The sequence below is a fragment of the Mustela nivalis genome (assembly GCF_964662115.1).
Source record: "Mustela nivalis genome assembly, contig: HAP1_SCAFFOLD_1736, whole genome shotgun sequence".
Lineage (NCBI taxonomy): Eukaryota > Metazoa > Chordata > Mammalia > Carnivora > Mustelidae > Mustela > Mustela nivalis.
This window is the reverse complement of record NW_028134928.1, coordinates 30,031-54,364: the sequence shown is the minus strand read 5'-3', so window position 1 is coordinate 54,364 and position 24,334 is coordinate 30,031. Positions and strand designations below refer to the sequence as shown.

The following is a 24,334-nucleotide window of genomic DNA, read 5'->3' as shown; positions in this document are numbered from 1 at the left end:
AGGTGAACCATGAGAGACTATGGACTCTGAAAAACAACCTGAGGGGTTTGAAGGGGCGGGGAGTAGGAGGTTGGGGAAACCAGGTGGTGGGTATTAGGGAGGGCACATATTGCATGGAGCACTGGGTGTGGTACAAAAACAATGAATACTGTTACACTGAAAAGAAAAAAAAAAGATATATTTACCATTCAAAAAAAAAAAAAAAACAGCATCTACAAGTTTTACAGGCTAAAACACTTCGTCTCATTACATTTTGATATTCATAATCAAGCAGTGAAACAAATGATAACATGACCTTTCCAAATATCCAAATGGGTATTATTTAAAACTCCTTTGCCAATTACATCATCTTTATGAAATGCTTATTTTTATTTCTGTTCCAAGTCAAATGCTAAAATGATGTGCATCCTTTATTAATAGCAAGTGTATTAGGACCCAAAAATAATTTAAAGCAAATCATACGCATCAAATCAGGAACATCATGCAATGGATTATTTGCCCACTAGAACATAAAATATTTAACTATATCTGTAAATATAACACTTTTTTTTTACAGTATAGTGTATTGCAGAATACAGGGAAATTGTTAAAAAATAATACCTAACATAAACTACTAAAAAATTTACTGTTAAATATAAACTAGAAATGTAACTAGAAACCCGTAATTCTACATAAACACCTTACTGGCACTTTGTATTCAAATTCTATAAAATAATTCATTTTCTTTTCCTATTCCTAGGTTTGCTCTATTAATATGAGTAACAACTTCCTCATATGTACAACTCTTGCCAAACCAAGCCCTTCCATTGAGTTCTTCCTGTCGTTGCACCCTTTGTATCTGCTCACCAAGCTTTGCCATTTCTCCTTCAAAATTTTCCTTGTTTTGTTCCTACTGTCAACAGGGTCCATGTCTCTAAACTCTTCCAGGTCCTTCACACCTTAAAATATTAGAATCACAAATGCAAAAATAAAGTCTTTAAAAATGGCCCCACCAGCTTCAATCCCTGTCCCACCCCTTTTATCCTTCATTCACATCCAAAAAATTCATTTTCAGGAGCATCTTATTTATCTCAAATTACCACTGATCCACATTACCTTAAGTCCAAGCCCCTCCTCACAGCCGGCCACTAAACAATACTGTTTAGCACTACTGGCAAGCTATATAAACTCTTTAAACACTAAGAACACTATAGGGCAATAGGTTATGCCTTGTGTAAGTGCTCAAAAAAAAAAAAATTGGGAAAAAGGATGGATAAAAAATTGGGGGAGAAAGGGAAGGAACACACTGAGAGGCAAAAGGTTTGTGAGATGGGAAATTCAAGGGTATGATTAACTCTAATTGTGATGTACAACAGCAGCAATTCAAAGCTGGAGAGATTGCTTTTGATTTGCCGGAGAGCAAGTGAAATATTCACTCTGGTCTCTACAGAGCTTAGAACTGATACTAATGCTCTGTATTTGACCACATGAACAAATGTTCTACTTCTCCAATAGCATGTAACTGTTTTGAAAATGAGCATAAAAATCCAATGAAGCTTATTCTGGATTATCTGCATTTAAACCACTTCTTCAAAGGCCAAGAGGGTTCCCAGCTCAAATAATTCTGTGTGCTCTAAATAGTGATCATAGCAGATATTGTGAAATCTAACTTATTTCCTCAGGGTTTAAACTTTTCTGGATTATATGTCCTATTGTGCCATGCTATGGAGTTTTGTTATTAATCCAACTATGAACAGTAATAAACCCAATAAGCACTAATAAGAAGTATTATGTGAAGTGTACACTTCACGTAAGTTATCCCCTTTATTATTAATTCTGTAAGGTAGGTACTATTAGTATCCTCGTTTTGTATGTGAAGAAAGGGGAACGCAGGAAGGTTAAAGTCAACTGTCCAGGTAACAGGTAATAAAATATAATTCTGAAACATTTTTTAAAACATTAGTTTTCAATACAAAGACTCATGAAAATCTAGTCTCTACGATTTGTCAATTTTAGAAATCACCACTACCCTTATAGAATTATAGCACATAACTTATAAAGTATTTTATAAAACTTTATTTCAAAGAGGTTCCCCAGTTAATTAGAACCCCACCTCCTAGTAACAAATGTGCAGATTATGGACTTGCCCATGACTGGCCGAAACTTGAAACATAAAAGAATCATTACATCACTAGCCCTCACTGCATCCCTGAATCAGTTTCAATTACAGTGCACATTTTTAAAACAGACATGTGACACAGGTTACACACAATTTCAGTAGCTACCAATCAGGTGGCATAACAAAGAAATGAATTCAGATTTCCTCAATATCAATTATTACATTAGAGTTCTAGATCACATGTCTCTTCAAAAGGTCATATGTGTAGAATGCTAAGAATTTAGTAACCAGGGTCATAATGGAAAATGCTGTCTCCTACAGGACTAAAAGAGGAACTAGCTAGTCATATTCATGAAAATATGGGGTCTAGTCCTTCTTGAATTACAGAATTAGAGCTGAGTCAAAATTTGAAAATAGTCATTTAGCTCTACCGTGCATAGACCTGGGACAGATCCAAAACTGTCCTTTCACTCTAGAGGCTCTGAAAGAAAAAAAGAACACTGGAAACCCCCAAATTACTCCCTATTAATCCCACACCCACCAAGAAATTCTAGTTCCTCCAGCTATGTTGGCTGACAGGACAAAGAGCACACAGGTCAAGCATTAGAGCAAATACCTTTTCTTCACCTACAGTCTCAAGAAGCTACCCCATGAGTTCACTCCAAAGATGTAGAAGACAGGTTTCCCTAACAAGCTGAATCAGGAGCTGAAAACAGGCACACATTCATTCATAAATTCCAAACCTTTAGGATTATTTTTCTTGGAAAGGAACATGCACTGGTGGTCTCTTTCGAGTTTTTGGCATCCCAATCTCTACACTCAAAGGGTATAGAAAAACTGTGTAACCCTTTGCCTTTTATGAGTGCTTTTTCTACAACTTCAAATCCTGTCCTTTATCAGAAATTCTAAGCCAAGTGGGACTAAGATAAATAAGCCAAATGACACAAGTGTAAAAATACAGAGGGACAACTATGCACGTGCCAATATGATATTCCAAACTCCTACCCTATGGCTTCTTGAAGGGATATTTGAAAATCATAGAAGTTAAATTTATACCCTAGCATCTGAAGATGCAAATAAAATAAAACGTTTCATTCCTTAAAGAAAAATCACTTATTCAGAACTCATGTTGAATACTGATCTCTAGTGTGTTTTTTTTGCAAGTGTGGCTGAAGTTAGAATATAGCACAACACTAATAAGACTGACAAGAGTACAGAATTCTACCTTATTAATCTTATCTTCCTACTCAGATGAACCTTCACGCATATCCACTTACCATGTTTTGTTTTGTTTTTTCTGAGAGAGAGGGTAAAGAGGAAGAGGGAGAAAGAATCCCAAGTAGGCTCCACACCCAACATGGAGCCCAATGTGGGGCTCAACCTCATGACCCTGAGGTCATGACCTGAGCTGAAATCAAGAGTCGGACACTTAACTGACTGAGCCACCTAACCACTCCACCACTTACCATGATTTAACACATACCCTATTAACTTTTGTCCAAACTTTAGAGCAGTTACTCTGGAACTACAAGATTTCCCACATTATTGGACAGTCGGCCTTGTGCCTGTGGAATCATTACAAAAATTCACTGAGGTCATTTTAAGTACTATTCTAATACCTCCCAAAATGCAGTTAAAGTGGGCATTTGCAAATATTATAACCTCTATTTGCTCTACCACAATTCAAGTGTTGGTATAATACTATTTTTCTACACTAGTACTAACTTGTTCAAAATATTTGAGTATTTCCTACTAGTTTGTCTTGAATTTTTTTATAATAAAGTTATAACTCATAAAAATCTAAAAGGTAATCTAACTTTATACTTTAACTCATTCTTGTCAAATGCTACTCTGGCCATTTTAATTTATTCTTCCTAGATCTGTCCTTCCTGAAATAGCTTTTGACTAAAAATAGAATTCTCATGTGAAATTGTCTTTTAATCTTTGATATTTGCTTAAGGGTTTAAAAAAAAAAAAAACTAATGGTATTTTTCAAAGTAATTTTAACATTAAAAAACTTAGGTCTAATTAGAGCCAGACACTGAAAAGTATTAAAAAGTAAAACTCTGAAATCATAATAATACTTAATATCTGTATTACAGAATTAACTTTTATTCATATTGCTTTTGTCAGCTTTTACTAAGTCTATTAATTTTCATTGGTTCAGGGGACATCAAACTTTGAAGTCACTGATAAACTGAATTTTGATTTTCAAATAGGTATTTATTTCATGGTACATCTCAGAATTTAATCGATCACTGCATTTTAAAAAGAAGGTTTTTTTTTTGTCAATCTTAACATCAGGATGTTAATCTAACATCTAGGTACATTTATATATATGCAAAAAAAGTTGTAGACTGCAGACTAACAGGTCACCATGAGAGAGTTTTATCCTGTCAGTTTTCTGGCTCTCTTCCAAGAAAGAAAAGCCCAAGAAAGCAGCCTTCTTGGGGTAGGTCCAAAGGTCTGGATATTCTCCACATGAACCAGTGTATCTGTCGCCTGACCTGGCAATGGGGCCAAATCTTACTCCAGCAGTAATGATCTTCACAAAGAGCAGAACACAGGCGGGGACCGGCCAAGAGCATGGACCATGCTGGTGCAGTTTCCCCTGCATTTGTACTCATTGTGAGAACAGTCCAATCTCATGTCTCCAGGTCTTTAAATAGGGCAGCAATACTGAATCAGATTCTAATTGCAAATAATTAAAGTTTTACTTTCTTTTCATGAGGAATTATCACATGGGTAAGCAGTAGAGAGCCAAAGATTAAAATGTACTTCACTAAGCATTTGCAATTAAATTGTGTTTTGGTAGACCAAAGGAAAACTGTAAAACAAGCTATATGGTTGATTAGTAATCTAAAACTATAGATAGAAAAATTTACATTTATTGCTCTCCACAAGTCTATTGAGTTATTTTCACTTTAGTCAGTACATCTGTAATATTAAGTGAACAAAACAAAAATGATGACATCCTTATATAGCTCACATACCATGGTCCATCATTTTAATCATTCCCTTCAATAGTTCATCTTCTTGCTTTCAGCGCAAGCGAAAAATTACAAACCAAAATGACTCATGAACACACATACAAAAATTCTAAAGAAATTACCAAATCCAGTATGGTAAAAACAAACTGCGTATCTAGTCAACTTTGTTCAAGAAATTCTAGCCAGTACAATAAAATAAAAGGTTGAAAGACTGGAAAGAAATAGCTGTCTACATGATTGTTCATGTACAAACCCAAATTATCAACAGATAAGCTATTAGAATATATGATCGAGGCTGCTGAATATTAAAAACAAAAATTGCCTGCATTTTTATGTAGAAAAAAATAAATTTTTAAAATTAAAAATCTCCCCCAATACTCACTGACAAAAAGAGACACAACAGAGGTGCCTGGGTGGCTCACTGGGTTAAAGCCTCTGCCTTCGGCTCAGGTCACGAGCCCAGGGTCCTGGGATCAAGCCCCGCATCAGGCTCTCTGCTCAGTGGGGAGCCTGCTTCCTCCTCTCTCTCTCTCGCTCTGTGTGCCTCTCTGCCTACTTGTGATCTGTCTATCAAATAAATAAATAAATAACTTTTTTAAAAAAGACACACAACACCACTATAAAGATGTATAAACTATTACATGGGAAATAGAGGATATACCATGTGGATGGGTTAGAAGACACACTGTAAAGATATCCCTTCACCAAACTGATCTCTTGATCAATAAAATCCAAAATTCTTTTTCCTTTTGCAGAAACCAACAACCTGATTCTAAAATTTATATGCAAATACAAAAGGTAAATAACCAAGACAGTCTTGACCACATTAAGTGCTGCTTCTACCAAATTTGAGAACTTAAGAGTTTGTTTTAAATATACTATCGTTGTAGCACAATGAATAGACCAACAGAAGTCCAAGATATGTCAGCATATAGGGATACTTTTCTGAAAATTTTGATACATTTTTAAAGTTCCTATAAAGTATCTGTTAACTTTAACAAGTTTTTTTACTATTGATTTTCAAATTTTTTTTAAGTCCACTATTTTAAGATTTTGACAAAAGTAATAAATTAAACTTATTTTCAGATAGGTCTTTTTATTTAATGCTATATCTCGAAGTTTATCATAGGAGTTTTTTAATGAAGGTTTTCACAACAGGAGTAGTTCCCACCAAAGGCAGCCTAAAAATAATTCATCTAAGTCTCTTTACAATACTTAAGTTTAATTCATGCCAAGATTCTTGAATCCATTTCAATTAGCACATTTGAGGTCACCAATCATCTCTACTTTGCAAAATTCAATAATCAGTTTGAAATCTTCATATACTTTAAATTCCTACCATTTTGCCAATTAATCTGTCCTACCTTTTTTTTTTTTTTTAAGATTTTATTTATTTATTTGTCAGAGAGCGAGCGAGAGCGAGCACAGGCAGACAGAGTGGAAGGCAGAGTCAGAGGGAGAAGCAGGCTCCATGCGGAGCAAAGAGCCTGATGTGGGACTCGATCCCAGGATGCTGGGATCATGACCTGAGCCGAAGGCAGCTGCTTAACCAACTGAGCCACCCAGGCGTCCCCCTGTCCTACCTTTTTGAGAAGTCTTCACATGATTTGGGGGCACACATTCCTGTCCTCGTACTATCATCCTGGCCTCTTAAATTTTCCTAGTTTAATACTCCCCTCCCCAAGTGCTGAACACCGGCTTGCCCCGCAGTTCAGTTCTTGGACTCTCTCCTCTGTATTCTAGTCTATTCCCTAGGTGCTTTCATCTAGCCTTAGAATATAGGACACTCTTAATTCCTGTTTTTTCAAGTCCAGACCCCCTTACCAACCTTCTAATTTACCTTATCCTTGTCTCCTTCTGGACATCTAATTGATCGCTCAAACCCAAAATATCCAAAAACCAACCAACCAAACAAACAAACAAAAACTCGTGATATTCGTTCCTAAACCTGTAGTTCCCACAGTCTTCCCATTCTCAGTAAATGAAAACTCTATCCTTCCATTTGTTCAGGCAAAATTTAAAAAAAAAGAAAGAAAGAAAGAAAAAGCCAAAACACTACTTAATCTGACCACTCTTACTTTCAACACTCACCCCCAACCCCAGTTGTCAGCTTGACCATCAAAATGTACAAAAAAAAAAAAAAATGTACACTGCATGAGGCTACTTCTAACTTTATGGCTACACTCTACATCCAAGACCTCATCATTGCTCAGCATAACAACTGCAGTATCCTAACCCTCCCTGCCTTTCCCTTGTTCTCCTGGTCTTGTTTCCATTTACCAGTCTGCGTGATCCCTTTAAAATGTAGGCTGATCCAATCCCTCTCCTGTTCAAAATCTTTCCAGTATTAGAACAAAATCCTTGTTATGATTTATAATGTCCTATGTGTTGGGGTGGATTCACCATGAACCAAAAACAGGTCAAACTTCTGGTCTCTTGCTTTAGAAAATCCCTTTCCAAGGCCTTGAAAAGAATCCTAGAGATCTTGCATTCCTAATTTTTCATAAAGCACCCCCCAATCTGTTTAGTCTTCAGGCCCCACAACGTGGATCCACCCATTAAGTACTCAGTCTAGCCTCCTACTACCTCTGTGACTTCATCCCCTACCACCTCTCTCCCTCCCATACTTGTACAGACTGGTTGTGGGACATGTTAAACAGGCCCCAGCACCTTTGTAGCTTCCGTGAAGGAGATACTCAATAAATATTTTACAAATGAAGGAACAAATGAATAAACAAATCCATGTTGGGGCAAGGTTGAGGTCTCAGCCTCCAGAGTTATTAATGCAGAACAAGAAAAGAATCTCCCCTTCGCTTTTTTCTTCACGTATACATGTGGAGCAGGCAAGACCTGCACAGGTCTTACCACGGCACTCCTCTTGCCTTCCTTCTGCTCCCAGCCCACCAGGAGGTGGGAAACAGGACAGACTGTTGACCCTACACCATCGATTTTCTTCCCAGCTCAATGCTATGAACTGGGGGCTCCAGGACGAGTAGAGGATATACTAATGAGAATTCAGAAATTTCTAGCTGCTGTTGCAAGATCAGATTTTGAAAACCATAACCTGAATATTACCCTTGGCCTTCCGGTTGGTGCTGTCCCCATCCCTCAAATAAAATGCTGAGGAATGTGTGTCCCAAAAAGCCCAGGGAATTATCCCAATTTGCTAAAATAGACACACAATTACTGGATACAGCAATAGAAAAGGGAGTTAACGTAAAACTCTAACCAGTTTCACACTATTACTGGTCCTTTCACATAGCCTGTATGTTAGTGACTAGTACCTTGGTCCTCCCTCCATTGCACTTCTCAGCACAAATGAAGTGTAGCTGTTGATCTACTAATATCAAGAATATCCTTCATTCTGACTTCCCATGTCTCAGTTATCTCCTTTGGTAGTGCTCAACGTAGCTCAATTTTCCTAACAATAATCACAACTATTCACCTGTTGGTGCACATTCTTGTTTCCTCTACCCAGCATCTATTCCTCGAACAGTCCCCAGTTTCAATGTGGGTACCTAATCCTGCCCCTTCCCCTTACTCAGCCTGTGATTCCAGTTGCATCATCCTGACCCCACAAGCAGGGTGGGTCTGGCTGATTACAGCTCTGCTACCAGTAACAGCAAACGGTCCAAGCCAAGTCAGGTCAAGTAAAGTAACCAGACCCTATACCAGGACCTTAGTTTTAAATACTGGGGTCAAAGGACTCCCAGTACTCACTGGATAGCTGAGTTTAAAGCCCAAATCCCTTAACAAGGCTTACCGATACCTTCATTAGCTTGTTCCTCCTTCCCTTCACAGCAGGATGTCATCTTGCCATCTCCTGATATCCCACACTTCACTACTTTTAGCTCCCAAAGTGGTTCAAGCACTGTCTCCTCTCCAGACATTTGCACATGCTGTTCCTTCCAATTGGAATACTTTTTACCCTCTTTCTCTTGACCAACTCCTGCTCACTTTTGGGCCTCAGATAAGAAGGTATTTTTCCAGTAAGCCTTCTCTGACTTCCCCATCTGAATTACATCTTCGTATGAGGCCCCACATCATCTTCTGAATGAACCTCGTCTTACACACCTGACTGAGCAGAAAGGTTATTTGGGTACTAGTAATTCCTCACCTTTTTGTGCTGCAGTTATTACATATATAATGTATTAGTTCTGTGAAGAACGTAAAAAAGTGGAATAAAATGCCACCTTTTACTTTGAGAACAAACAAAATCTTTAAAAAGGTGGGACAGCAGAGGTATATAACAAATTTAAGAACAATGCAAGACAGTGTTAATTACACGCAGAACAATAGAGCCCCTAAATTGTGAGACATTCCATAGCTCGAGATTCCAGAGACTGCATTCTTAATCTTACAAAATTATAAGCAGATACATAACCACAAGAAAGTAATTAAGATGCTAATTATAAAACAATTTAATAGCAATTTTCAATAAAGCAAGAGTCTAAGAATGTACTATTAGTGAAAGACCTAAAAATGAATGACTCCAATCACATTTTTTAATCACATTTTTATTTGTATAAATGAAGAACATCCTAAGTATTTAAATCAACTATTTAGACTAAAGCAGGTTTTTTGTTTGTTTTGTTTTTATAAATTTGAAATGGTATGGAAGGAAAAGATTAAGGAAAATTGGCTGAAGACTAACTGGCAAGATATGAAACAAGCCAAAGGACATAGAAGGTGGTAGATCACTGGTAGATCACTGGCAAACACTGCCAGGAGGGTAAGTGGTAATGGATCTAGTTCAAGCAGGGGAGGCTGACATTGCTGTCAAGGGAAAACTCACAGGAACTTTACCTACCAAGTTGCACTTTACCAAGTTGGCTGGAAACCTTACCTAGGAATTTCAAAAACAGGAAGTACACTAATCTAGAGCCAAGATGGAAAAGTTCTTCATGGAGGTAGAACAGACAAACAAATGCACAGTATATTTCAAAGGGTTAATAGTCTCAGTCCCGCCTCAGCAGATCTGATAATCAGATGAACCAGAATAGGTTATAGGAGTAAAAACAAAACGAAAACAAATGAAAGAAACTCTTAACCTCAGGAAACTGAGGGTTGCCGGAGGAGAGGAGGAGAGGAGGATGGGAGGGACGGGGTGGCTACGTGATGGACGCTGGGGAGGGTATGTGCTACGGTGAGTGCTGTGAAGTGTGTAAGCCTGACGATTCACAGACCTGGACTCCTGAAACAAATAATACATTATACATTAATTAAAACCAAATTTTTTAATAAAAAAAAAAGAACTAAAACCAGCAACAAATGAGAAGCTCTTATTTTACAAACCATGGAAGGAAATAAAATTTTAACTGATTTAAAGTACTTTGACACAATTATATTCAAGACACTGGCAGATCTTAGTCTCCAATTAGAGGACCATGAAAAGCATTTTTCATAATCTGTATTAGGCAGCTGTATTGCAGAAGATTAACAATTATCAAAACTTTAATGGGTCAAATTTCACAATCCAGGATTTTTCTTTGGGGATAAAACTTAAGAACATTACTAATAAGACTAAAAAATAACTACTTAAGAAAATATCCTAAGGTGTACAAAAGTTAACAAAGCAAAAGGGAGATGTGAATGGCTGAGGCAGATAATCTGTTATCCCAATATACTACTTCTCTAGATAATAGGACTTTAAAAGTAACACTTGCAGGGTGCCTGGGTGGCTCAGTGGGTTACAGCCTCTGCTTTTGGCTCAGGTCATGGTCCCAGGGTCCTGGGATCGGCCCCGAATCGAACTCTCTGCTCAGAAGGGAACCTGCTTCCTCTCTCTCTCTCTCTGCCTGCCTCTCTGCCTACTTGTGATCTCTCTCTGTGTCAAAAAAAATCAATCTTTAAAAAAAATTTTTTAAAAAGTAACACTTGCTAGGTTTCCATTATAGCAGGTGTTTCAATTTAAATAAATTTGGACCTCTCCACCACCCAAAAAAAGTCTTCTTTGGTGGGGATGGGTACAGATGGAAAGGGAGGTGGAAGAGAGTGGAGGCTTCAAGATTTAGATGTACTGAATCCAAGTGCCACTGAGACACCCAACAAAAAAGGAGGAATGGACAACTGTAGGCCCGAGATTTAATCTTAACAAGCTAGAGTTAATATTTAAAGGGTGTATCCTTTAATTAGGGAAGTAGAAAAAAAAATAATGAAGACTATTAAAAAAGGTCTAAGATGGTTGCAACAAAAAGCACTTCTAAAAATTACTTAACTTAGAAGATGGGAGAGTAGTAACCAGCAAGAAGAGACATGGGAAGAAAGAAGCCAAGGTAGAAGCATATTGGGTCAAAGAAGCCAAAGGTATAGGACAAATACATGAAGAGTCAATCAATAGGTTGACTAAGCCTGGGTGGCTTAGTCAGTTGAGTGTCTGACTCTAGATTTAAGCTCACATCATGATTTCAGGGTTGTAAGACTGAGACCCACATCAGGCTCCATGCTCAGGGGGAAACCTGCTTGAGTCTCTCCCTCTGCCCCTCCCCCCACTCAGTACTCTCTCAAATCTAAAAAAGTCAATCAATAGTGAGAAATAGTCCCTAAAAATGCATTAATGGTGAGATTATTGCTTTTGCCAAGTAGGCCATAAGTCATCTTTGAGAGTAGTTTTAGTAAAGGGTGAGCAGAAGAGTGAGTTCTCTGTAGTTATTTATGGATTTAGAAGCTTGAGCTGACTCTTAAATAAAACACCATTAACAACACCATTTTAAGTTGACTCTTAAAAACACCATTAACAAGTTTATTAGCTCAAAATATTGGCCATGGTCAGAGACCTTGGCCAGAGATTTTATAAACAGGTGGCTAAGCAGCCAAACATAGCTCTTGTGTTTCTTCCCCATCCCCACCCCCCACACAAAAATCTTAGATTTTCAAATTATAAAAATACAAAAGATCTGGTAATACTGGTCCCACATTTCCTGTGCATCTTTTGTCAGAAGCATGACTCTGTGTCCTGGAGTCTCCCTCAGGATCCTATTGACACCTCACTTTACTCATGTCCTGTAACTGCCTGGTCCCTACAGCTGTGAGCTACTGAAGTTAGAAACCTAGACACCTGACCTTTACTGAAACATTAAATTAACCATTTTCTACCTACCCTAGGTTAAGACCCAAAAGGTAGGGTCTCAAAGCCAGTAGAACGCTTTCCCGGACTCCCCGTTTCCCAAGTCAATTGAGGCCCCCAAAGACATCCATATTCCCCCCAAAGGATACGGATTATTTCCCATTTAAAGATTTAATCAGCATGTACATGAAATTTATTAGAATTCTCATATGTTCACAGGAATGTTATCCACATGGATTGCACACAGAATAAGCTATACCATCTCAAAGCTGAGGAAAAAGCTTTAAGGAAATTATCTTCAATTTACCCTTTTTAGTGCACTATACTTGGCATTCAAATCCTCTGCTGACAATTCAGCTGCTGTGACTCAGTCCCTTGGCCTTCAGTCTCTTCTCCTTCAAATCCAAAATTATCTTAAAAAAAAAAAAAAAAGCTGCCCACTGAGCGATACCTTAAAAGATCATAGGAAGTCTCTGCTTTAAAACTGTCTCCTCCATGCCTGCAGGATAGCCTACAAAATCCAACAGTCCCTTCAGTTCCGCATCTGTGTGCCTGCGAGCCCTATCTCCCCTACTTCCCATGCTCTTCACAGCCGTCAGGACTCTGAGCATGGCCGTGCCATCCGCCTCTTCTCTACAGGCCCGTTCTAACGTTTATGAGTTAAATAATTCCTGATTTGACCTTCAACTGCAGGACCAGACAGCGCAGTGCTTATGTCTGCCAACACACTCGTCTTCACAGGCACACTAAAACCATTAAAAATCATCCAACTACAAACCCCAGTAGGTTTTGGTTCTGCCCAATAGAGGCCTTGGCCCCCTACCAACTTCCCACCCCTGCAGTCAAAAAGCCTTTTGCCTACTCCTTTCCCCACACTCCTTTCTGCCTCCTGACCAACCCAGATGCTTCCCCCCATGGCTTGTCATGGGGCAGGTCCCCATTGCTGGCAAATTATAAGCAAATGCTTTCCAAGGCAGTGATCTCCATGTCTGTCCCTTTACCATCCTTGATCAAAACAAACCCTGGGTACCTTTTTAATGCAAGTCCCCCTCTAGGATCACCCTTTTTATTTTGCTTAGAAAATGCTGAGAAAGCCTTCAGGATGGAGATTAAGTGGTTTTTAAATATCACCTCTTTGGTAAAAACCCAGAGCAGTTGTTCTCAGCCTCTTGAGCTGCATACAATATTGCTTCTAACACAGGGCAGCCTTGGTTGTTTTGTGATTTCTGTTCTTGTGCTCTTTTACACCCACTGGGCTTTGAGAACCTGAATGAAGTGAATCACTCAAGTCTTACCCAGTACAATCCTTTGCACATGTTAGGGACTCAAAGACCAAGAAAGAATAAATGTAGAAAAAACTAGGAAAAGCACAGAAACTTTAAAGCTGGCCAGCATCATCTAAAACCCATTGAATGACCTTACATTTTCACTCATGTCAAGTCCCGTTTAATAGAACACGTGTTTTAGGTTCCTAACCCCATGACATGGAGACAAGAGGGACAGAGTTGCAGTGGAAGAAAGGGAGCAGGGCTTACTGGGTCTGAGAAACACAGACCCGGTCTGCTCTATTTTGAAGGATAAGCATTAAAACTATACTTCATATCCAGAAGATTTCTTCATTCCTGTGAACATTTTCAGAGGTTCCCCATTTTAAGGTTTTAGTTTTGTTAGGGTAGATGGTGGTAGTGTTGCGGGGCTGTGGAGGTTGTTTGCTCATTTTGTGGGTTCTGTGCTTTGCGATTTCTACTCAATTTTACCATGTCTGAGGTCCACCTGGGAGCCTGGTATCCACAGCAGCCAGGTTTGGTCACCAAATATAATTTGTACGACCTCGGGGCACATGGTAAAATCTGATGTTGAAAACAACCTAATTCATCAAGGCTGAAGCTGCTATGAATGGCAACATTTTAGGGTCATAATGAATTAAGACGATCAACAGACGTATGGAAAAAATGATTTTTCCTTTTCCACTTAACCTTTTGGTCCATATGCTAAATCTTTAAGCCAACCCATCTGGAGAGGTTCTCATGAATGTTCACCTATAGAATATAAGATCCTGCAAGTATTTCTGAATAGTGTGTGAATCAGGGAAGAAAAAGCCTTTGATAACATTTTACTAATTACATTCACAACTCTCCATTTTTACTAACAAAATGATGATTAGCAGCTAATTATTTAGGCCATTAATTGATTGCTTTGTGATTAAAGATATGTATGTTAATTATACTTAAAATTGAAGGCACTTTAAGAATTGAAAAGAATGGATACTGCCTTCAATGTTTCAGTAATTAAATGTTGTGGAAAAGTAGATTGTGATTAAAAAACAAAATTCTATCGCTTTTTATTTTTTGTGTGTTTTTTATAATAAATCTTTAGTATAAAATTTTTTTTAAACAAAAAGACTCTGGCTTTTCTTGTACCATTCTCCTTCTGATAATGAACACCGAGTGTGAATGCAAAACCCTGCATATCATTATGTGAAACATTTATGCATTCAGAGTGTCTACTTGGTGGTTTTCTTCTTAAGAAGCTAAACAATTCATTAAACAAGCTGCTCCCGAATGGTAGATCAGAACAAGCATAAGCTGCCTTCTGTAGAATTCTATTGTGAAGCTGTACCCATTTGTGTTTTCTTTGAAGCCATAAAAATGAAACCCTTATGCTCATATTAAAAGCATAAGAAAGGCATCTATTATGTCAATAGATTTAAAACACGGCCTTAGACACAGTGAGAACCACTCCAAAATGGCACTCTTATAATAGCAAAGGTTAAGAAGTGCATTCCCAGAGAAAACCTTCAAAGGCCTACATATCATTATATCCCAAAACAGATGGCATTGCAGTGTTGGGAACTATAGTTTATGGACACCTACAATCTCAAATAAATCCTTTCTAATCCCACTCCTTTGTCTAGATTTTGTACTTTGATGATAACTGCAGGTGCCTTTCTCCATTCTTCAGAGAATGACAAGGATATGAAGATTCATGTACGTACATGGACACAACTCTTACTGGGACTTCAATGCACAAATATTTTACCAGCAACAGATTTATACTCTATAGATACCTAGGATTCCTACCTTCGAATCCATTATAAATCTTTAGTTTGAATTTTGTAGGAAAAAAAAAATATACATCATGTTGGTAGAAGTAATAAACTCATAAAGGCCATTTTACAAAACAACGTGGAATTCTCTACTATCTATGTGTATACTTAGGAGAACCTCAAACACAGTGGATGGGGACAAGAAAATTCACAGCAGCATTGTTTATAATAATGACAAACTGCAAATAACCCAAAAGTTGATCAATAGGAAAATGGTAGATGAACTGTAATGTACTCAATGCTGCAGAGCAATGAAGAATGAACTTCTGTACACACCAACGTAAACCTCAAACACAAGGCTAAGCAAGAGTGAGACAACTATAAAAGGGTTTCTTTACATTTAAAGCTGAAAGGGTACAAAATTGAACAACAGGTTATTGTGACTTAGCTTGTTCAATTATCTAAAATTCTGCTAAGAAAAAGCACACTAGTGTGACTAACCGACTGAAGTAAAAAGTTTAGGATTATTTGCTACAAATCTCATACCACATACGTTTTTGGATCTGAATTTAGTTTACAAAATTGCCTACAAACACTTCTAATGGGCCCTTATGGGTCAAGAAAATGTGTTTAAAATATCATACTTAAATATTTAAGGAAGGTGTGTCAAATTGTAACTTATGGAAATACTAAAATAGTATAATTTTACCAGAAACTTTTACTTCATAGTTTACCTGAAACTTCACAAGGCTTGTGAGATTGCAGAAAATAATTGCTCTTTAATTCCTGTCTGTATATGAGATGTGGCTTGTTATGATCATCTTCATGTTCACTCCCATCTGCCTTCATTATAGGTTCTAAGAAATATTCACCATCATGTGCTTTAAAAGTTCCCATCTGAAAACAAAGAAAATAATTAACTTGGTCACCAAGGGAAAGCATGCAGTGCCACAGGTTAAAGTGAGCACACAGAAGCAGGACCTCCAGAAGTCTGTTCACTAAATGTCATCCACTGACTAGACCATTTCCTTTCCATGATTCCTTTCACGCTCTTGGGTATGGAGTCATGAAGCCTAGACAGTGTTCTAATAGAGAGGACTGGCATTCCAGGTATAAATAATGGCATAAGTAACGACATTGAAATGGCAAAAAATCTAGCACCTTCTAGTAATAAGAAAGTCTGTTTGGCTTGGTCTATATAAGGCGGCGAGTGAGAAACAAAACTTAAGATTGTCTAGGGTCAGATAAGAAATATTAAAGGTGATCAATTTAGAATTTGGAAGCAATGAGGAGCCAGTGAGGAGTTTTCACAAAGACCTACCTTCTGAATTCCAGAATCCACTATCTAACTTGTGTTTGAACATCTCCATTTACAAAACTAGTAGAATTCTCAACCTGAATACATCCAAAGCCAAACTCTTGATTTTCAGTCCAAACCACCCTATTCTTCAATGGTCCCTATGTCAGTAAATGGCAACAGTATTATTCCAATGGTTCAGGCCAAAAGATCTTAGAGAAATCAAGAATGGGCTCTTGTGCCCACACTAACATCCCACATTCAGTTCATCTGCAAATCCTGGTGGCTGAACCTTCAAGAAAACTGAAATCCAACCATTTCTGCCAAGTTTTACTACCACATCCATGATCTAACCTCACATTCTGTTTCCTGTGTGAACCAACAACCCTTTAGTCTAGTCTCTATGGAGGAGTCACAGTAATTTCTCAAGTCTAGATCATGTCACTCAAAAAACAAACAAGACTAAGTCATTCAGTAAAAGCCAAAGTCCTTACAATAGTCTGTAATGTCCTGAGGTGCCCGTCCCTTCCTCCACTGTCCTTCCAAACACACAGGTGACCAACAACTGTGACTTCTCCCACTTCCACCTTAGCTCATTCTAGAGCTTCTGGTGCCTCAGATATTTCTCAGATAGGACAAGGAAATGCCTACCTCAGGACTTCTGCACTTAAACTTCTGCTTCAAGCACTTCTCCCCATTGGCTCTTCTAGCACTTACTTCAGGTTTCTGCTTGACATTCATCACCCTATATAAAATGTCACCCCACCTCCTAGATCTATCCCTTTTACCCAGTTTCATTTTTCTTCAAAGCACTTATCACTACCTCATATTTGTCTGATGCTCTCCACTAAAATATAAGCTCCATGAGAGCAGAGCTTTTGCCTATACTCTTCTTTGAATGCCTCTCATGCCTGCCACATACCAGATGTTGGTGTAAAATGTTAAATTAATGAATAAGACTAAGGATCAACTATTTTTAAAAAGACTATAAAGGTAGGAAGTTTAATTTAGTAATATTGTGTGTTCTAGATGGTGGCCAAAAAAAAAAAAAAAAATACTAGCAGTTCTAAGATAAAGGCTGGAAATTTGAAGAGAAGTAACAGAACCTGATTTATAGTGACAGAAATGACATCTGTTGGAAGTGACAGATGACAAGATGCCAATGTCTGAGGAAAGCAGAAAGACAGAGACAGTGAGGGAGAATTTATGAGAGATAATTTTCTGGTAAAAATAGGATTTACCAAAATGACTCCAGAAATGTTAAAACTGCAGACAGACCCAATTCCAAGACCACTGATCATGTGTATTTCCATAAACTATGGTACAGCCATGCAGTAGACTATCCTGTGGTTACAAAGAATAAACATTCCATGTAGTGTACAAAAGACCTCCAATTATTTCTTGGATACTCTTCCAGTGAAAGTATTATAGCTTTGCCTAAAGGCTCTTAAGGATGCATTTTTCTTTTTTTTAGCTTGGAAAGGAACCTGGTAAGAAATTTGCTCTAGCATATCTAATTCTACCAGTTCCCATTTTCCAACTATAACTAAAAATCACTTATTTTCAATATATAATGAAATTATACCTCCTTGTGGTTTCCCAGAAAAAATAATTTCAATTATGCTTACCAATAACAAAGAGACTATTTTTGAAACCTGAGTAAACGAACCCATGGAAAAATTGCTTTCCACATTTTTTAAAACGCATGCTGAAGAAGGGAAATGTGATAGGATCTTGGTAAAAGATAGACATGAGGTGACTTATTACCTATCTAAATGCATCTACAAAACTACTTTGAATACAAAACTACTTTTCCCACACTATGCTGAAGATCTTGGAAATTTTTATATGCTTTTTGGATAAAAGAAAAAAAAAAGATCTAATAATGAGGGGTTTTTATCATAACACTCCAATAAGACTACACAGGGGTCAAACTTGAATTCCCACAGGGACAATGAGAATAGCTCTATCTGGAGTCTATCAGAACCTCCTTTTACATTGTGCTAGAACACTGTAGCCTACTAAGAATATGGCCTTTATAACTGAAAGACTTTTCTTCAACAAGAACCTTATGTTTTAGAATACTTAATTTAAGAATAATTTGTCTTCAAAGTGACTCCTCTGTATTTATCAATGAAGAACTTATGTTACTTCCATCATTTTTTTCTATAATCTACCCCATTGCAGAGGACTTTCTGTTCAAGTAAAAGTATTATAGCTTTGCCTAAAGGCTCTTAAGGATGCATTTTTCTTTTTTTTTAGCTTGGAAAAGAACCTGGTAAGAAATTTGAGGACTTAAAACAGGTGGTTCACAGAATTATATTTAGATGATGCCATATTTTTAGAAACCTATCTGCAGAGGGCCACTGCAATTTGATTCATGAGAAATGCCAATCAAATTCCAAACACTTTCTTTTGACGACTATTAAAAGCAGCAAAAATAGTTTTCACTTGGGAAAGGGTTTCCTAGTTATTGGAGCAATGATCTATTTGCCGAGCTGTACTGAAAGGCAGTAAGTGATTATACATACAACTGGTTCCAATTTATTCTCTTAAGTCAAAATTTTTATGTTTTGAGTATTTTTATATATGTAATTGTTTTTCCAAAATGTGACTTCATATTGTGGCATTTATATATACTCTTTTCCAAATACATGGCAAACACATGTACTGTAACCACAACCAATAATGTACTCAGATTTCATTAGAGAAAAAATAAGTAAAATATATAAACTGTTTGGATGCTTTTCCCAAATCATTTCCAGTTATCACATGAACATTGGCAACTACAACATTAAAAAATAATGTCTGAGTGAAGCAATTAGAGCCTCTACTGAGAATTTTACTAAAAATTGCTCTCAGCAATTAATAAAATTGGATTTTTTTTTAATAAAATTGGATTTTAATTTCAGGGGTGGATCACCAGTAATTAAGTATTTCAGTCTTCATGGTGGTAATTCTTCATTAGTCATATACTGAGAATCAGTTTAATCTTATTTATAATAGGAACCTGATCAGGAGTACTGTATTTGCACTTACAGAAACTTGGGCCAGTCACTTCACATTGGATTCTCAATTCCATGACTTGTACAACAAAATAGAAATAAATCCACCCAATTTCTTGAGAAAAGCAATATGCTAAAATGTCAATGATTTTGAAATGGGATGAAAGATTCTCCCCCCAAAACACAGAGGTGACAACCACCCTTTTCCCCTTAGGTAGACTGTGATTATTATGTAATGAAAGATCATGAAGAGGAATGCAGAGTCATTTTTCTTTGGGATTTTCCATTTGATGCAGAAGGTTTTTCTCCCAGATAGTTTATTATAACACCACTGATCAAGCCTAGGAAATAGCGTATTACACATAAGCACGCACTGAATGATCAACAGTATGAAGAATATCTAGTTGTTTCCACAAGCCTGAAGTAGAAAATTCTAAGGTTTTCAAGAAGAGGGGTCTTTTCCTCTAGCAGCATTCCTTATTCCCCTATCCATAGGACAACTCCGGATCTCCAGGAGGAAAATGAGAGGAGGTAATAAAGAGAAAACGCACTGCCTGTACTTCCCCACCACCACTCCCCGCTCCCCAAAGAGACCACTCTCACCAATCTTTGCTCATCAGGATCAGGAAAAGGACTGTGAAGTCATCCACCTAAGCCATAGGTAGCCAAGGGAGTCTGATGCAACTAGTGTCCCAGCAACATCAATAACAAGGAATAAATTCTGTAATATTTCTCTTTCGTGAAGGCAGAGAGGTGTTTTTGAAGCTATAAGAACTCACTCAAAGTGGAGAGAATGGTCAACATTCTTGGGGACCTAGGGAGTGGTTCTCAGGACAGTCTCTCCGGATTTCTTTCTTTCTTTAAGATTTTATTTATTTATTTGACAGACAGAGATCACAAGAAGGCAGAGAGGCAGGAAGCAGGGGGGGGGGCAGGCTCCCTGCTGAGCAGAGAACCCAATGTGGGGCTCGATCCCAGGACCCTGGGATCATGACCGGAGCCAAAGGCAGAGGCTTTAACCCACTGAGCCAACCAGGCGACCCCTCTCTCGATTCCTTACTGAAATACCTGGAGACATAAAACCTAAGATCATTAGAACAAGTAAGAACTTGAAAGAAATCATTCAGAACGGTTTTGTAGGTGCATAATGGAAATATTTTCATGATCTATTGTTGAATACTCTAAGTCAAGGTTACTTGAAAATATGTAGCATCTAGAAGGACATGTGCCTAGGACATACACCTGCCAGACCATGTCATATTTACAGCATGGTTTTTAGTTTCTTACAATTTATAATTAACATATGCACTCTTTGATTATTTAGGCAAATATTCTTCATTTTCATGTCGCCCATTGTGTTTTTTCCTAAAGTTCAGCATACACTGTAGTTTTGTTCTACTTTAGTACAGCCGGACTTCTACTGAGCTTATCGGTGAGGTGAGAATCCACTATTTTGCTTTGCAGTAGGAGATTCTTAGCACTCAGATTTAACATAAATGCCTTTGAGACTTTGGCAACTCCTGCAGAAAACTGACTTGAAGCAATTAAGAAAACTTGATCTGCCATCAGAAGTCAACAAAGTTTTTGAGGTATTAAGTCGTCAAAGAAACCATAGGCTAAAGAAGCCTTGACTGCTTTAGTTGTAACATAATCCATAGACCCTCGGTTACCTCAACATTCCTGAAAACTGTCCCCATCCCCACTGCCAGAGAGCATCCTCCCAGAAGCTTAGATGAAGCCATGGAGAAAGATGGGCTAGACCCTCCCACAGAGCAGAACCAGAGGCCTTGGTTACTGGACTTCCCAGAAAGAGGAATCAAGGAAGGGAATCAAGGAACGCTCTTGCCATAGCAGTAGGTCTCCACAGCCCCTCTGCAGAAAAGGTCCAAGGTTGCTATAAATCAGTTACTAAGAGATGCCTCTTTTCATAGGAAGTTTAAGGTTAGGGTTGCAATCACGTTGTATATAGGGTTGGGGACAAAGACAGTGCCTCTGCGAGGTTGTCTCCTCGGAGAGAAGATGACTATGGTGTGTGGGAAAAGAACAAATGGACATTCATGAATTAAAGGGCAGCCTGTCGTATAGACTGGTGGTGAACAACACTATCTATTCTCTCTTCTTCCTGCTCCATTACTTGCGCCTCATTTTCCAGCCTTTTGCATCTGGGTAGAACCAGGCCTCAGTATAATGTAAATGGAAGTAGTGTGTCACTTTTGGACTAAGGTAATCAAGAGCCAGCATAATTTCATGCTATTCCTGTGGTAATAAAGCATTCATGTAGCTCGTGAATATTCAAATGCCCTTATAATGACATTACTGTACCACCAGTATCTAACAGTGACTAGGATATAATAAATGCTTTCTAAGTATTTGTTGGAACATAATCCTTCTTCCCCTCAAGAGTAGTATGAATTGACCAGCTTGATTATATTTTATAAAAAACAGGAAGTAGGAGCCAAACAATAAAGCTTCAGATAACAAGGTGCAATATAACCCCATATGAATGACACTGCTTGGATATCTAAGACTTAACCTATGCACAACTTTTCAGTATTTCAACTGAAATTGTGAAAATAATTTTCTTGCATTGCATGACTGATGTAAAGAACTAGTCTAATTACTTAGCACATTAAAAGCTGCTTTAGCTCATTCATCCATGTATCAAGCATTTCTAGGTTCTGTACGGGGTGTTACAATTATCCCCACACTTAAAATCTATAAATAAGATAGAAGTATGAGCAGCCACAATTCAATATATGATGTATAAGGAATCATCCAGGAGTGGAACAAAAGGCAGGCCTGGTCAGCTCAGTTTAGAGAAGATCAGGGAAAAAGGAAAGGCTTAAAATTCATGTAAAAGATGAAGAGGGTTTTTTTTGTTGTTGTTTTGTTTGTTTGTTTTAAGATTTTATTTATTTATTTGACAGAGAGAGAAAGAGCACAAGTAGGCAGAGAGGCAGGCCGAGGGAGAGGGAAGCAGGCTCCCCACTTAACCGACGGAGCCACCCAGGTGCCCTGAATGATGAAGAGTTTAAGAGAAAGGACATTCTAGACAAAGTAAATATAAATCCAAAATATTATAATATATAAGCCTATTCTGGAACCAAACACATGTTTCTAGAATTAGCTCTTACTTGTCACCTGTTCTGTCATTATCTTTCTTGGTTAATGGTCACAGGATCACACAATCATTTAAGTAAGTCAAAAATCGTTTTGATCTGCTTTTAGGGTCCAAAATTCTAATGGGCCTTCTACAGGGCTTCTACGAGGCTGTTAACTCCTGATGTGTTGAGTTATCTGTGTAGGCCTGGCTGTTCTATGCACTGGGGAAAGTTTAGCAACATCCGTCTCCTCTAGCCAGTATATGCTAAGAACATCCACCACACCCACCCCCAGTTATGATTGCCAAAATGGTCTCCAAATACCACCAAGAATCCCAAGGGACAATACTGTCACCAGGTGAGAACCTCTGGTCCACAGCAGCATAGCTTCCATAGGCACCCACTCTCCCCCTTCACTGCTGCAACCACTTTACTTCAAAGGCTTCTTCTTCCCTTCCCATGGTACACTAAAAGAGTGGTCCTTCTGGTGACTCTCAGTCACCTACTCCTTTCACAGTACTGCATTAAGGGAGGCCCCTCCCAGCACAGGAAACCAACCCACCATCCCAGCTCAAGCCTTGCTCTTTCACAGTGAGTCCAGGCCTTAATGTAAGGTCTGCCTTATCCTCCCCTCCCAACCCCCTCCCTTTTCCAGCTACACAGGGCCCTAAGGAATCCCCAACTTCCCATATCCACATGGAGTCATCCTTAAAGGTGCAGTTGAGAGTCCTACTTCCAGCACAGGTCTCAATGCCCTTACTCCTTCCTCAAAGTTCACACAGCACTTTCCATATTCCTCTTAATAGCATCCAATAAACTTCAAATGTCTGTGGGCCTGGTGTCAGTATGTGGTGGTCTTGAGAATGCTAAGCATAACTGGCCAAGGACCCCAACTATCAGGGTTTGAAATCCATCATGGTTTGCCGCCCAACCAGCTTACTCTCAAGTGCTACTCCCACTTAGTAGTGGAGTGTGACAATACTAAGGGTATCCTCATCCTTAGGCAGGAGACTCTTCTCCCAGCCCAATTTGGCTTGGGGTGAGCGTTACTGAACCTTGCTTAGACTCCCCAGCAGCCTTGGATGCCTCTACCCAACATTCTCGTCCTCCCTGTTTCAAATTTCACCACTCTATTTTCTCTGGCATGGACACTCCTCCTAAATAAAATGCTTGCACACACAACCCCCTCTTGTCATCTGCTTCTTGGAGGACCTAGACTAACACCAGAATTTTAAGAAACATAAGAAATTCTTCCTTGTATTGGAGTACTTGGCCGAGTAGATGAATAACTAAGAGGTCCTTATGACTTTTTCCCACAAAAAGTTATGAATCAGAATGGCCTATGTAATGACCTAGGGCTGTGCTAGTTGTGGGCAAATAGGAAGTTTAGAAAATTTTCCTACAGCAGACAAAAACCAGTAAAGATGCAGATAGGAAATAACCGTAGGGCAACTGAACAAGAAGTCACTAAACCAATTCAGTAATCAGAGCATCAGTGCCTGACATGCTGCAGAATGGTTATGAGAAACTTCAAAAAAGGACACAGCACCATTCCACGTGACTGCATGAGAACACTGTATTAGCCAGATGCAATGTCTGGTTTTATGACATCTGGAAACGGTTTCGTTCAACCAAAAAGACTGCATTGCTTCAAATCCCACCAAGAAATAGTGAAGTTAACAGTCTAGGCAGTGGGGTTAGTCCCTGAGGGCCTTTGGAAGAAGAGAACCC

The 24,334-nt window shown here is 38.4% G+C and overlaps 1 protein-coding gene across 1 annotated transcript in view; it reads right to left on the bottom strand.

Moving 5' to 3' along the window:
- Positions 1-24,334, bottom strand: part of LOC309858017 (A disintegrin and metalloproteinase with thrombospondin motifs 20-like) — a gene marked incomplete at its 3' end in the record, with an annotated part of 73,877 nt that overhangs the window by 44,230 nt on the left and 5,313 nt on the right. The window contains exon 3 of the mRNA XM_082750695.1: positions 15,935-16,097. Within this exon, the coding sequence (XP_082606821.1) occupies positions 15,935-16,097 (163 nt within the window). The remainder of the gene's footprint in view (positions 1-15,934; positions 16,098-24,334) is intronic.